This window comes from Labrus mixtus, chromosome 18, assembly GCF_963584025.1.
Source record: "Labrus mixtus chromosome 18, fLabMix1.1, whole genome shotgun sequence".
NCBI classification, from domain to species: domain Eukaryota; kingdom Metazoa; phylum Chordata; class Actinopteri; order Labriformes; family Labridae; genus Labrus; species Labrus mixtus.
This window is the reverse complement of record NC_083629.1, coordinates 3,107,523-3,122,717: the sequence shown is the minus strand read 5'-3', so window position 1 is coordinate 3,122,717 and position 15,195 is coordinate 3,107,523. Positions and strand designations below refer to the sequence as shown.

General features: G+C 42.3%; 1 protein-coding gene across 2 annotated transcripts in view; it reads left to right on the top strand.

Moving 5' to 3' along the window:
* Positions 1–9,933: 9,933 nt before the first annotated feature.
* alk (ALK receptor tyrosine kinase) overlaps positions 9,934–15,195 on the top strand; it is a 385,940-nt gene continuing 380,678 nt past the window's right edge. For both annotated transcript variants that reach the window (XM_061062375.1, XM_061062374.1), the window contains exon 1: positions 9,934–11,500. In XM_061062375.1, the coding sequence (XP_060918358.1) occupies positions 10,732–11,500 (769 nt within the window). In that variant the 5' untranslated portion in view covers positions 9,934–10,731. The remainder of the gene's footprint in view (positions 11,501–15,195) is intronic.

Sequence of the window (15,195 nt, the reverse complement as noted above, 5' to 3'; positions counted from 1 at the left end):
GAGGGCAATTTCTTTTCTGCCAGCTCACGATGGTCCGCTCATGCTTGTAACTCCCACACTGGCCTGCCTCTTCCCTTTTTCTGCATGTTGCTGCATTTAGAATTGGCTGCATATTGGTGATCTATCCCTGCAGCTGTGCTACTGCAGTTGTTTTTTTTTTGGGAGGAGGGAGTGATAAAAAAAAAAAAACAACTCTCACATATGCATAGTATACAAAGGCTGAGATTGATATTCCTATGGACAAACAAGGCACATCTCACACACATAGATCAGTTACCAGGAAACAGGGGTGAGAGGGAAAGATCGAAAGAGGGGAAATATACTGATGCATCTCCCAAGAAGCCAAAGAAGACAGTTCATTGAAGATACACAGGCGAGTAGCGCTGCTGCAGTCTATTTTTGGATCTTGCTTCCCCCCACACTTCACCCCAAATGCCACCCTATTCCGAGATTATTATTTTTCTACACTTGAGTCATTGATAAAAGATTTGCTCTTTCCAGAAGCAAACACAAAAGTGCAGATTCCATCTGGTCCTCCGTATTGTATTTATCCTCCTCACTGACCCCTCCCATCGCTCTCCTGACACCAAATAATTCACTATTAATTCACCTCTAACCTCTCCCCTGTGATTTATGTCATCAAGTCAAATACTGGGCCTCGCCCCGCATTATGCTCCACTCAACCAATGCATCATTCTCAACCCTGACATCCTGGAGCATAGCACCAGGTAGTATTGACAAGATGTAGGTGAAAAATCACCCTGCAGCCTCCAGTGGCGTCCTCTCTCCTCCCATCCTTTTTTTTTTCCCCCCGGAGAAGCTTGATCCGTGAAGGAGATTGAATTGGTGTTTGCCATCCAGCCGCCCAATTGCTCCATCTCCGATTCCAGAGCGGGATTCATCAGATGTGTGGCGCTGAAGTCGACCGCAAATGGCCCATTAGGCCCCCCGGCAGGTCGATGGTTAACTAATTGAGGAGATATCTAACAGTGACTTCTACGCTCGTCCCTGTAATCCATAACTGCGATTGAATGATCAGTCAGAGTCTGCTAGAGCTGCCTTGATTAGGCTGGATGACAGATGCATGGACTGAATGTGACATTAATGAAATGTATCATTGGGTCAAGCCTTTTTCTTTGGGTATTCATTTATGCAGGCTAAAGGCTGAGTAAAGGAAACACTTGTCTCCTGGAAGCTCAGAGGATCTCAGGTGAGCTCCACGTGTGCAGCGCCCTCAGATCGGCTGATGAATGATCCTGGAGCTACACACATTTCGGCGCACACAAAGGCAGGACTGCACGGCAGTAGGCGTTTAAAAAAATGTGCTTTTATAGATGGAGGGATAAGCCTTGACATGATGAAAGCTGCATTTGGAAGCTTTAAGCATATAAAACCGTAGAGATCTAATCCCATGCAAGATAAGGACCCGAGGTATTGTGTGTGTGTGTGTGTGTGTGTGTGTGTGTGTGTGTGTGTGTGTGTGTGTGTGTGAGAAGTTTACTGTTTTGGTGAGAGCGTCAGAGTGCCCAGGCAGCTTCCCATTTTAACCTACATCCTTTTCATTATTTTGGAGGCCTGTGGTTGTAGAAATTTCATTTTCAGGGCGAGATGGATTTCTTTGGAAGTGGTCAGCTTGTCAATTTTTAAACGTTTTTGATAAAGCCCCCGAAAGTAGTGGAACGGAGGGAGGCAATGAATTCATTATGAGGTGCCCAGCCCAACAGGATAAAGTGATAAGGAAAACACAAACGTATTCCAGCTATGTACCCCCCCCCCCCCCCCCCCCCCCCATCCCACATCTCCACTGGGCTTAAGGGAGAAGATGGTTTGTGTTAAGAAATGGAGAATGGAGCTGATATGATGAAAAGCTCAGCCATATCATTCCCAATCTATTTATTGAATGATCCAGTAATTTGCCATGAGAGAGATTAATGAAATTCTGTTGCTGCAGACGTAGAGCCGCTGCAGCAAACTTATGATTAAAGAATCTCAGATGTTCAAATGAAATTATTCTTCTTGAGAAGCGTAAAACACTTGATTAAATGTATTTCTGCGAGCATGAGTCACTAGCCACTCTACAGTAAGAGGATTCTCCGGCAATTAAGTATCGTACTTCCATTAAGCTGGGGGACTTTAAAGTGATTAAATAAAGAGAGGCCCAAAATGATGCTGCAGAGGTCCGGACTTGTTTACTTTAATGTAAGTTTATTTATTCATCTGATGTTGGAATTATTCTCAATATTTGAATCTGAAGCTTGAGAGGTTCCTAAAAACTATTTCAACCTTCTGTCATTACTTTCGATCAAGCTCTAGTTACACTGAATCCTACATGTATGTCATACTGTTGCATTTTAAACATAACTCTAAAGAGCAGCTGTCAATGCTGTTGTTGATGACGATATATTATTAATTATATATAAAAAAAATGTGCTTTGCCCCAGGTCACTTCCTGTCAGCACCTGTGTCGGACATAAAGCTGTTTAATTTTCACTAAAGCGATGTTGTATCCTCCTTTCTAGATCCTTGCTTGTGTTCTACTTACTCTCTGATGTCCAATACTGCTTTGAATTGTAATATTATGGAACTTGACGTTCACCTAATGAAACACTAGTTCAGTAAAGAAAACAATGAAAATTAGAAAGAGAATGAAACTTCAGTTTTGTTTTATTTATGTATAGAACACTTGAAACTCATTTTGTTTAATATTCAGCCGACATCTTTTTTTTTCAGTGGGTATATCATTTATTAGTTTATGTTCTTCTTTATTTATTTATGTAACAACTTTCATACAACTCCTTTCTTTTGGTCTGTACAAGACATCAAACTATGTGACCCTCCCTGTATGGCTGATTGATAGAGAAGTTGAAGATGACATCATCATGTGAACATTTCAAGGTTATTTGGTGCACAGGACGAATAGTCAAACTTGTGTTTTATTAGACAGACAGACATTTTTTATATTTTAGATACTTTATTAATCCTGAGGGCAAATTCTGGTTTTACTCTCTGTTATTGAGAGACATGTTTATCACACGCATCGGCCGGAATTGAACACATTCACAAACAGGAGCTGTGGACATGCATTAGTGGAGTGATGTCAGAGTGGGGCTGCTACACAATGCTACACAGGGAGCATGCCAGAGCTGCCTCGGCAGTAACCCGGAAGTGACTTTGCACCTCATCAGCTACCAGACCATCTTCCATACTCTGGTCCACACAGAGACTTGAACCAGTGACCCCCCTGGAAAATTACAGAAAAATCAGTCACTATCATGCAAAAAATTATATAAAAGCAACATGAACAATATCCTCCACAATAATTACAAAGCTGAATCCACATTTCTCGATAAACAGATTTCAACAAAGTCGGCGCAATACATTCATCATCTTTGTGGCACTGTCATATTTGGCCGCACTTATTTTAGCTAAACTGGCAGCTGAGTGTAAATGCAAAACTTGTTGAAGAGAAATGTGAAAACTCTAATCCCACTCGGTGATTACATAAGTGATGTCACTCCAGTAATTATCTCAGACTTGAAAATAATCCTCCAGTGTAGTGACACTGTTTATTCAACTGTTTACACATGCTCATAAATGTTCCCACTGACGAGCACGCTGACTTTAAGAAGTGGACTGACTCCTCAAATGTCTCTTTCAATGTTTGCAACTCAAGCTTGAAAAACTGTTTTTACATTGTATGAACTTTAATTAGAGGGAGCAGCAGGTGTACATTACCATATGTTAAGAGGCATACAGAGGAGCGGCCTGTCTTATGTGTGGGGTAGAAGATGCACCCTGCCAGACATGAGCATACTCTGCTGAAGTGAAAGAGAATTTTCAAACAGCCAAAACCTTTAAAAAAAGACTCACAGCAGAACATATCAGGTCAGAAGAGTCATGATGAAAAACACTTTGCCCACCGTGCCCCTCATGTTCTCCTGCATGCTTTTTAATGGATTATCCACTTTGCATGAATCTAAAGGCTCAAGACATTTTTTACACCTTGCTGAGGAAAAGCTGGAAAATCTACTAAACCTTTATAGAGACTAATGTGTGCCATTAGTCTAAGTAACTGTAGCCCATATCCAGAGCTGTCTGAATGTAATACCCTGTTATGTAAGGGATCTTGGGAGATCATCTTACATTTGGCAGATTAAACTACTCAGTGTTACTCAGTGAAAAGGCCAGGAAAAGCCCTTTCTATTGTCCCACTACTCCAATTAACATTACATTCCCCATTTCTTTTTTGTTGCTGTGTTATTCTTTCTCTGTTTTTGCCAACTAGATCACACTAGAAGTTTTGTGTTTGAGAGTTGTGACGTGTGCATCCTCTGTGCATTAGCATTGCTATTACATGCTAACTACTTGGCTAAAAGCCCCTGCAGTGTGATGATTAATGTGAGTGCTGGTCATGCAGAGGGCTCAGTGGGCCGGAGCTAAATGGCTGACATTTTTCAAGTCCACCACCCGGGGAATTGCCACTTATCAAAAAGTTTACCCCCTGCACCTGTGTGCGTTCACCATAAGAGATGACCACCCCCAAACTCCTATTACAGCTGCCAACGGGGAAACTCTCCAAATTCTTAGACACTGTGCAGAAGCGTCTGTTTTTTTTTTTAACCTATTTTCTCCCGCAGCCTTATTTCTAGTCTTTAACTCGGCAGGTCTAGGAGTTTGATTTATGGAACTAAGAGAAAAAATGTCATGAGATGGGAATGCTAAGGGAAGCAGCACTGTCGCTTCGGCGTTGTAAAATGCATGGCTCGGGTGCATGAGACTCAGCAGCTCCTTCCTCAATCACTGCAGACACGTGTTGTGCATGCAGGAAAGCCCAAAACAGACAAAAGATAAAAAAAAATGGCTGTGAAGCGTGTGCGAGAGGAGGAAGAGGGGGTTGGATTGACAACCCTGGAGGAATGTGCTGGGATCTTCTTTTTTTTTTTTCATAATCCGACATCCATCTCTGCTGCTGCTGCTGCTGCTGCAGGAACCAACTGAAGAACGATGAGACTTGCAGAAGGTAGATGGTCCGGGTCAGGAGGTACGATGATGCAGGCTGAAAGGGGTCGCTTTGTTGTAGCCACTCAGCTTCTGATTTATGAGGTTTACCGGACGCAGTGAAAAGCGGTGCTGGAGGGAGGGGGAGGGTCTTTGTACGAACTTATCTGTCTGTAATTTATCACACTACCACTCCCCACCGACCTTTTCCCACACACTGACCTGTGAGCTGGATACCAAACATGAAATGCACACTGTAAACCCGTGTTTTTTTTTTCCACACATAAGGACAGAAATAAGTGATCAATCACAAAGTAATTTAGCTTGCCTTGGTGGTCTGGCTGATGGCTTTCAAAGTGCATTCCTATTACCAAGAATACAGGCATAGCTGTTAACAAAGTGCAGCTAAGCTCAGCCTGTACCCCCTTAAGAAATCTCTCTCTATATCTCTCTCTCTCTCTCTCTCTCTCTCTCTCTCTCTCTCTCTCTCTCTCTCTCTCTCTCTTAAGCCTGCAGTGCTTCAAACGATCACATAAATATCTGTTCATCAAGATCAATTTAGTGTGAAAAATGAAACTCGAGCTATATTGCTTGGGTTTGGGTTTTGCTAGTTAAAAATCAATTTTTCTAACGTTACTGATGTGTTTAATCTCTTATTAATAACTCCAGTATTGTCTTGTTTCAGTGGATGGTTATAGCTATTTCCACAGCTCATTTGCCCCTGCAGCCGAATTATCAAAACTGCATTTAGCCCCCAAAAGCAGCTCCTTTCACCACGGCTTAGCTCGATGTATTACCAGGTGATGTAATATCTAATACAAAGACATAGAGGTGCTTTATAGAGCATTGTATCACTGTCTCATCATCACTTGTTAGTGCAGCATTGCAGACGAGATATTGAAGTGAGTATCATCGTTGCTCCATCACTTCCTCTCCCACTCTTGACCGACCTGATTCGGTCCCTCCCACACCGTTTATGACTCCTCACCTTCTTTGACTAGGAATAAAACAACTTGTGTTGAATAACGTGATCAGATACTGGATAGAATGAATGTTGAATAAAGAGCATTTCATTTGTGTGCTCCTGGATCTGCTCCTCTGCTGCTGTTCCACCACAGGTCAGGGCAGGCACAGGTCAGTTAAACCAACATAAGGTTGTACTGATATTAGGCTATTTAGTATTCAAAGTCTATAGGTCTGAAAATGTGCATAAAGTTAGAAATGTAGAAAACAAGAGATGGAGTTGATGATAATGCATTTATGACTTCAGATTAGATTCCAGACCTTGAGTTTTGGCACAGTTAAACATAAATGTAAATTCAGGTTCTTACTTTGCACTTTTTGAACACAGAGGCTTATCTATTGGCCCTGCCATTTAAAACATGACTGGTTTGGTACACCTATATAAGTTGTGCATAATGCAGGGCTCACTAGCAAAGTAAAGCGGGATACACACTACAAGATAATAGGCCAATTTTGGGCCTGATTCCTGCCTTTCGACAAAGTCCTGATTTTTTAATTGTCTCTACAGATATCTTGCCAGATTTCCCTGTGGTATAAGGTGTGTTAAGTGCAGTGGCAGGCCTTGCATTTTAGTGCTGTGTTACTGCAATTAAATCACCCCCTGGTAACATCATTGTGACGTCACACCTATACAATTCTACAATTCTACAATTCACTTAGCAGACGCTTTAATCCAAAGCGACGTTCATCAGAGAGTAAGTACAACACAAGCAAGGATCTAGAAAAAAGGGAACAATGTCAGTAAGAGCAAACGATCAGCTTTGAGTCTGATTGGACACACAGGTGCTGACAGGAAGTGACCAGAGGCAAAGCACAACATTGAGGGCAGTTCTTGAGAGCTCTAATCAGTATAGAAACCATCTTATAAGTCATCGTTATCAAACAAAAACCATCGTCATTACCATCATCATCATCAATAATATGGAGACCATCATCATTAAGTTAGTAGGTATTCATGAAAGAGCTGGGTCTTTAGCTTTTTCTTAAAGGTGCAGAGGGACTCTGCAGATCGAACTTATAGGTTATATGCTACCTTTATCTACCTTCATACAGTAGCATTCATAGCAACAGTTACAAATGAAGGAAGGAAGAAAGCGAAGAACAGAAACAAAGTATAGCTTCTGTGAAGGACATTTCCATCACTGTGAAGTTAGTCGTGCAGTCACAAGACACTCATCGGTCAATAATAAATATAAGAATAATTCGCCTACTGGTGGATCTCAATTAACTCCAAAGAAACAGAGCAGGTTGTTTCTCAATGAGGGGAGAAGAAAGCAGTAAGAGGTAACACATTCATAAAACAAAACAGCAGTTAATGGTGGTTTATTAGTGAGGGAGAAAAGGGTCGTGTTGTGCAGAGCTACAACTATCGATCAGACTTCTTCTTGTTAATAATTAATCACAACCACCTGTGTATTTCTTCTGACTAATGCATTTTAATCAGCAGGCCACTGGCTCTGTGAGCAGCACAGCCAAAACAGTGATTATGGGATTACTCAATGCATCAAATACTCCATACTACTTATGGGATTAAGATGCACTGTGCCCGTTCTGATCATAACAACCAAACACCTGAGGCGGCTAGAGGTGACCAACATGGATACAAATATATATTTATCTTCTTTTTTCTTCCTGTGAAACACAAAGTCTAAAGCAAAGCAGGAAATGAGGGAGGGGCTTGTATCAGATAGTGATTGGTGTTGACAGTGTAGCCAAGAGTGCTGTATGGAAAAACATAAAAAAAAGGATCACAATAAAGATAAAGCTGCTAAATCATGTATGTCAAGAGGGAGAGACATAAAATTAAATCATGTATTCATTAGAGGCAAACTGGAGTGCATGATGAGTCGTCAACTTGTTGAAATGTATTACAGGCAATGACTATTTCTACATTTTTGTTTATTATAAATTACCTATTTTAATCTGTAATGTCTGACATAAATACTCAAAACATTAACTCATCTTTCATGGGAATGTATTGCCCTTTAATTAAAGTTAATTATAATGTAATTAATTAATTCATAAACAACCACTCCTTCCCCCTGAATATTCCCCCAGTCAATATATGTACCACATGATTCACTGCTGCTGTCTTCAATTCACTTGACAGTGCTTGATTTATTCTAATTGCATGCGCCTGCCACTGCTGTGACACTCACTGACTTTAATGGCATCAGCTGAAATGCTCTGCATCAACAGAGAATAAAGATGCTTCAAAATACTTCAACTCCCTCTCTCTGTGTGTGTGTGTGTGTGTGTGTGTGTGTGTGTGTATGTGTGTGTGTGTGTGTGTGTGTGTGTGTGTGTGTGCGTGACCAGTTTGCCTTTAGCTTCACAGAGCAAAATAGATCACAATATTTCGAATTTCAACATGTGAGATTTAAGTCAGCTCAATATCAACCAAACCAAAGCACTTCAGTGGTAGGAAGTTAGTAGAAATCCCCTCTTGATATATGATGATGATGCTTTAAAATGTTCTTATTTTTGGATGATGACCACAACCTCTGTGGTTTAGGTGGTATGTCTCATATCTTTGCTGATATAATAATATAATAATCATCAAGAATATATACCTTGACAAAAAACCCACTTTGCCTGACACCCAAGGTCAAAGGGATCTATAATATCCCCGTGGAGAAATTTGTTGGCAGCCAGAAACATTGAAATACATAAACAACATAAATAATCCCTCTAACATTAAGTGCATGGATGCATAAAACATGAAACTACCTCCCAGCCGTTTCAGGTGTTATTAACAACATAGAAATTATCAATCTTGTATAGCTGACAGTCTCTTTTGCTTTTCCAGATCATGAAGATATATCAGTATTCAGGTCAGTCTGTTTCATACACAGCACAAATCTCCTCATAGTAGCTTTAAAGTAGTGAACAAACACTTCTACTGTGGTGTTTAAGTGCTGTAAGAAAAATCAAAGTCAATTGAGAAAACTAAAGAATAATCTATGTAAACAAAATTTTGTCAAAAAAAATTAATTCCAATCAATCCAGGATAACAAATAGTCCATCAATGAAGCAAAGTGTTTTCTACCAGCTAGACTTTGTTTTATTTATTCAGAATACATTTATAAAACTCAGAAGGTTAACATGTGTTGATACAATTTGCCCTTTTTTTTATCCATCTGCAAAGAAATGGTGCCTCTACTTCAACTGTGCTGCCCTGGGCGTTTTTTAATTTGGATAATAACTCCAAAAGTTGGATTTGTCTGTCTGACTTTATAGAGTCAGAATTGTATGGATTGTGTGTTTCTGCTGCTCATAATGCTCATATGATTCCCCCCATACTCCTCTATTGATAAGGCTGTAATGAGACGGTGCGAAATTCCAGAGCAATTATAGAGCATTAATGGATTTGTCAGTGAAACTCTCCTGAGTTACCATGAGTAAACCTGACGCCATCTAGCGGGAGTCTCCTCCGGTCAACTTTTGGAGAGAGAGAGAGAGAGAGAGAGAGAGAGAGAGAGAGAGAGGGAGAGATACTGTAGTCGTGTGTTTAGGTGTGTGTGTGTGTGGGGGGGGGCAGAGGAGTATTGCTGGCATTTTTCCCCTCCTGCCCCAACACTATGACCCCTTGATTCCCAATTAAGGAGCTATAGTGTGTGTAGCAAATGGACTGGCAGGAGAGAGCTCTCCTATGTTTTAAAGATATTTATTGGCCTCCTCATATAGCCTAAGACAGAACAAAGCCAAATGGGCTCCATCTCAAATGGCCTCCCACTGAAACTATTTGATTTGCACATAACCGGGTGAGTGTGCAACTAATCCAATCCAATTTCCGGACGCAGGCTCGGTGATTCATTGAAAAAAAAATCAAAAATCCACCAGAGACGAACTGTGAAGCTGCGCCGCTGTTGCTGCTGGCATTTCTAAATTTCAATAAATATACAAGCAGCATTACGGCTGAGCTGAGCGCGCCCCAGACGCGTCCGGAACGGCGGAAGCTCCAGCGCTGACTGCTGAAGGGTTTTTCGCATGGGAGTCGTATTCGGAGGAAACGGCTTGTGTTGACGTCAAATGGATGTGTGAATGACTCTACCGCATGTGCTGGCATGACACAAACGGGACCGGAGCTGCCAGCTCTGACCAATTCATCGCCAGAATCCTCAGCAAACAATTAACCTGCGAGACTGCCGCCGGGCTTTCCAATTAGCCCAGACTGTAAGATATGATTGTATTTTAAACTTTAATTGATGCTCGGTTGCTCCAAACTCGTTGTGCATTCATGATTTAGTTGTGAGGAGGAGAGAGAGGGACGCTGCTGCATCCCGCTGCTGACAGAGAGACCACTTGTACCGCCGTCACAACTGTGCCAAGAGACAGGGAGTCTTTGAAAGCCACCGGAGCGGACCCGACCGGCATATCAATCAGCGTCCCGGAGTGCGGCTCGCTGCGTTGAAGGCATTGTCTTTAACGGCTGTGCGTGAGAGTGGGTCCGTGTGTGCGTAAGTGAGGAGCAGAGAGGGGGGAAATGACACTTTTTTTTTCGTCAGCTGCAACAGTCAGTGGCAAACAAATGTGAAAACCCAGTTTGCCTCGTCTTGCCACGGATGCGCACCGGCGAAGAGGCGCAGGACCCGCAGGATCATCGATTCACACTTTGAGATCTTGCGCTGCAGAGCGGAGGGGAAGCGGGGGAACACTTGGATTTAGGGGGTGCTTCTTCCCAAACGAAATACTGAAAATTATTTCACCATGAACCCCAGGATGTTGTATTTGGTTGTTTGTTCTGCGGCATTTTTCGCGGGGCTGCAGTGCGCCTCGCCAAGGACCACAGCGGGGATGGATCTCCCCACGGCCGGCTTCAGCAACATCAGCAGCAGCAGCAGCGGCGGCGGCAGCAGCAGCAGCGGGGAAACGGGGGGCAAAAGAGACTTGAACCAAACCATAAACTCCAGGCTCAAGAGAAAAACGCTAGCTGTAGATTTTGCGGTCCCCTCTCTTCTGCGCTATTACCTGGCGGAGTTCATCAAGAGACCCCTGAACGGAGACTGCCAGACTTTTAGCGGATGTTATATGGTGCGCGCAAACTTGAAAATGCATTGCATACCCTTGCAGAAAACCATAGCTACTTATGTGGACCCCAAGTTTGCTACGGACTCTGCACTGAGGAACGTGTCTGCTGGTGGACAGCTCCCCTTCTTCCATAAGCGGCCGCTGTCCAAAGTTCTGAAATTGGGCTTAACGAAAGCGAGCAGGAAATCAAACCAAGTTGTGGTGGAAATAGGAGAGGATATAGTGAAGACGGGATGCGGGGGGCTCTCTGTGTACGAGGAGGCCCCGGTGTTAACGCTGGAAATGGACCTCACAACTATTCTGGAGTGGTGGTTAGGTGCAGATGGGGGCCGGCTCAGGGTCCGGCTCATGCCCGAGAAAAAAGCGCAGGTGCCCGGGATAGAGGATCGTTACACCGCGGCTATACGCGCTGCAGACCCCCGCCTCTACCTTCAGATATCCTCTAGGGGTGAGTTCCTCTCTCCTTCTCTCCCTCCTTCCCTCGTTGTGGATCTCTCTCACTTCTCCACATGTTGTTCTCCCACACCCCAAAACGCACGCACACACACACACACACACACACACACACACACACACACACCCTCGGACTCATCAGGCATTCACGCTGCTCCGTCACGGTTGTGATTTGAGTTTTGCTGTGATTAAACTTTGATGTTGAATCCAGTGTGTCTAAACATGCGAGCTGCGTGTTCACTGGCTGGCTTTGAATGTTAAATGTGCCGGTGAAGAAATGTCAGCACACGCAGAAAGGCTGAAAGGGGAAATAATGACTGGTGTATGCGTGTGTGCTATGCGTGTGTGCTATGCGTGTGTGCAACACTTTGGGGATCTATGCGATTTGAGTCTGCTGCTGCTGTGATCCTGCGGACTCTCCAGACTCCTACTTCATTATTGATGCTCACAGCAGCGCTTAAGAGACGAACTGCATGTTGATTTAATTCCCAAACTCTTTGATTATTTCCAGTATGGGATCCATGCTCAGTACATGCAGCATCTTAAGAGGTTCCTATCGTTAACAGTTCTCAGAAGTTAATTATTATTTCATTCGGAGCGAAAAAGAGGCCCCAATGCCTGATTAGAACATGCCTTTATTTTTGCATGGAGCCTATACGCAGTGATATTTAAGTTGGAATTGGCCCCAACAGGGCACCCTTTCCTTCCTTGGTTTCTCCTCACGGATACCTTTCTAATTCCCTCAGCCACAAGGTTGGAGATTTAAGAGAGCAAGCTTTATTTTGATTAGACACAAATTAAGCCGTTATCTCCAAGAAAGCTTTAGCACTCAATACTCAAGGGTCCTTCTCTCCTTCTTCTTGAGCATTGGCACAATCAGTATAATTGCTTAATCACTTTGATGAGAGAGGCTGGCCCTGAAAAAAAAAATGCAACGGAAACTATCAAACATGAGTAAAACAGAGGCCTCTCTAGGCAGGAAGCCGGTGGAGTGAAGAGAGAAACCCCCCTGCATGTGTGTGTGTGTGTGAGCGGAGAAACAATGTGCAACCACATACAGCAAATACAAATATGACATAGTAGGTTAAATACCATATGCAATATTTAGATTATGTGCATCTCCTTCAACTGCAATGTTACACATGTTTTGAACACCTGAAAGCAGATGAGTGGACCTCCCCTGCAGCTCCCAACAGGCACTCCCAACAACACAGCTGGTAGTGTTTGCAGGTGGGAAGCTAGCGGGGGATGACGTAACGTGGCTGTTTCTCAGGTCACCCTCATCTCATCACAGCCGTCGACGTGCTCTGAAGTGAATTATTGAACCATAAAGCGACAACAGTGAAGCTGCTCAGCGGCTCGCAGATCAAACTGGTCGCAGGCCTATACTGGGTAGCTTCCAGCTGTGAGTGTGCATGAATGTGTGAATGGACAAACAATGTTTGGCAGAGCTGCTTTTGAAAAAACAAAGGTTTAGAATTACAAAGGGCTTCACTTGGGTTGATGCTGAAACACATGCAGCTCTAAAATCTCAACTATAACTGTATATTTTGTAGAGGGTAAGATATGCCCTCCCTCTGCTACCTTTCTCAGTCTTCTTATATTCTAGATGGACATGTGTACTCTGCAGCTCTGAGCAGTTTAGCCCAACACAGCTAAATGTTTCTAAGAAGCATTCTGGTTGTTTTTTAAGCTTGGAGTATCCTCACTGAAATCTAAGAGGGGCTCATGTTTTTGCATGGATATGAATAAAAAAGCTCTGGAGGATGCAGAGTAATGATGGGTTTTTATTTGTATATCTGTATGTCTTTGTAGTTTTTTATGTGGTTAAGCAGGGAAGGGTATTTTTATGCTGCAGCAATGAATTCCTAAATGGAGAACATATTTTTCAGGGATTTTGGTGAAGTGGCCGAAGAGTGAACTGCAATTCATGTTTCACAAATTAGGCTCAGTAAAGGCCTACATTTCGCTAAATCAATTGAAAACTGGTTGACACTGGTGGAGTCACGATCATCTCTCTATGGGTAGGAGCAAACATCCAATGGCCAAAATCAAAAGATAAACAGAGAGAATGGGAATGACTTGCATCATGTTAGTTACAGTATAGACCTTTGTGATTATTTAAGCCAACGATAAATTCTGTCTCTAAAAATAAATATAACTTTAAGTCACAATAACTCAGCTGTTTTCATGTAGCCATAGGTTAGCTGTTGACGTACTCTGGCAAGCTAGCTAACTAACATCCCACTTCCATAGTGTTTTGGTTGTAATAACGTTGGCGGGCAAGAAAACTGATCTGGCATTGATCTGGCATTGGTTGCTTGGTAACAGCAGCTGATAAGGTAAACTGCAAGCCAATTAACCTGTCAATTCAGGATGAATTAGAAAATGTGTTTTTTCACATCAGACCGCATGAAAGCAGTTCACAAGTGGAAATGAGCAAGTCAATGTAAACCAGTACAGGTCCCTCCGTCTATTTAATGACAATGTGACCATAGTCGCTTATATTATTGTTGCACCAGAATGGCTGCACCAAATGAAACAGCTTGTGCCTGGTTTTGGAGAGTTTTTGTTAAGTGGGTACAATTAATGTGTTGATGTTTTAGTACATTATTGGCCCTGTAGTGAAAAGCACTCAGGATGGCACAAACATCCCATCCTTTGAATTGTCCCAGCACACACAGTATATCATGGATAAAATTCTGTTGTTAAGCTTTTTTTTGGCAATCAAGAAAATTGAGGAAAGCCTAATTTTGTAAATCATGTATCAATCCATTGGCAATACAAGGTGATAAATACACATTATGTCATTTACTATGTATACTAATAGATTCTTGTTATGGGCGGGGAGATGCAAAGTAAGCAGCTCCCATTTGAATTAACAGGCTGTCATCCATTGTTTATGACAACTAGGATCATTTCCCTGATTTTATTTCCCCTCCATTTGTTATCCTCGCATAACCCACAAATTGATCTTGTCTTTAATCATCATCATCAAGGAAGTCTGCTGCTCAGAGGAGCACGGAGAGACTTCCTGGAGGGAAATAATAAGGGACATTCATTCTTTTGAAATCTATGATGGAGGGTAGCATTGAAACCACATTACCACAGAGAGTTTTCATCGAACTACAGCAATAAAAAAGGATAGATAACAGCATGATTTGTGCATCTCTATAGAAAAACTCTAAGATATAAACACTCATTCTGTACATTTCTCAGCCTACTTTATCCATCCTATTTGTTTATGTGTCAAAAAGTCTGGATTAAAGCTTACCACATCTTGGGAAACAGACTTTTCCAAATTGGGAGAAAAGTGTCCTCACTTAAAAACACAATACCACACCTCACCAACTCGTATTGTTTCTCATAAGAATCTTTATGCTGTTGTTGATTTGCATTTCATTTCTGGTTTTGTGAAGCTAGTCTGTGTGATTAGCACTGTCACCTGACACGCTGCATCAACATGGAGGTCAGCTGAACCCGTGTCTGTTTAATTGTATTGATTGGCCGATGACAGCTTCATCACTCACACATGTTGTTCAATGAGAACAGTAGAGAGCATTATTTTAAATTATGTTTAGCTTCTGATTATCTCTACCTGCAGAAGGAGCTTCCTAAGTTGCCATGGTGATGGCTCAGGTGTCACATAGTCAAAACCACGATCATATGATCATTTCATGGACTTTTTAA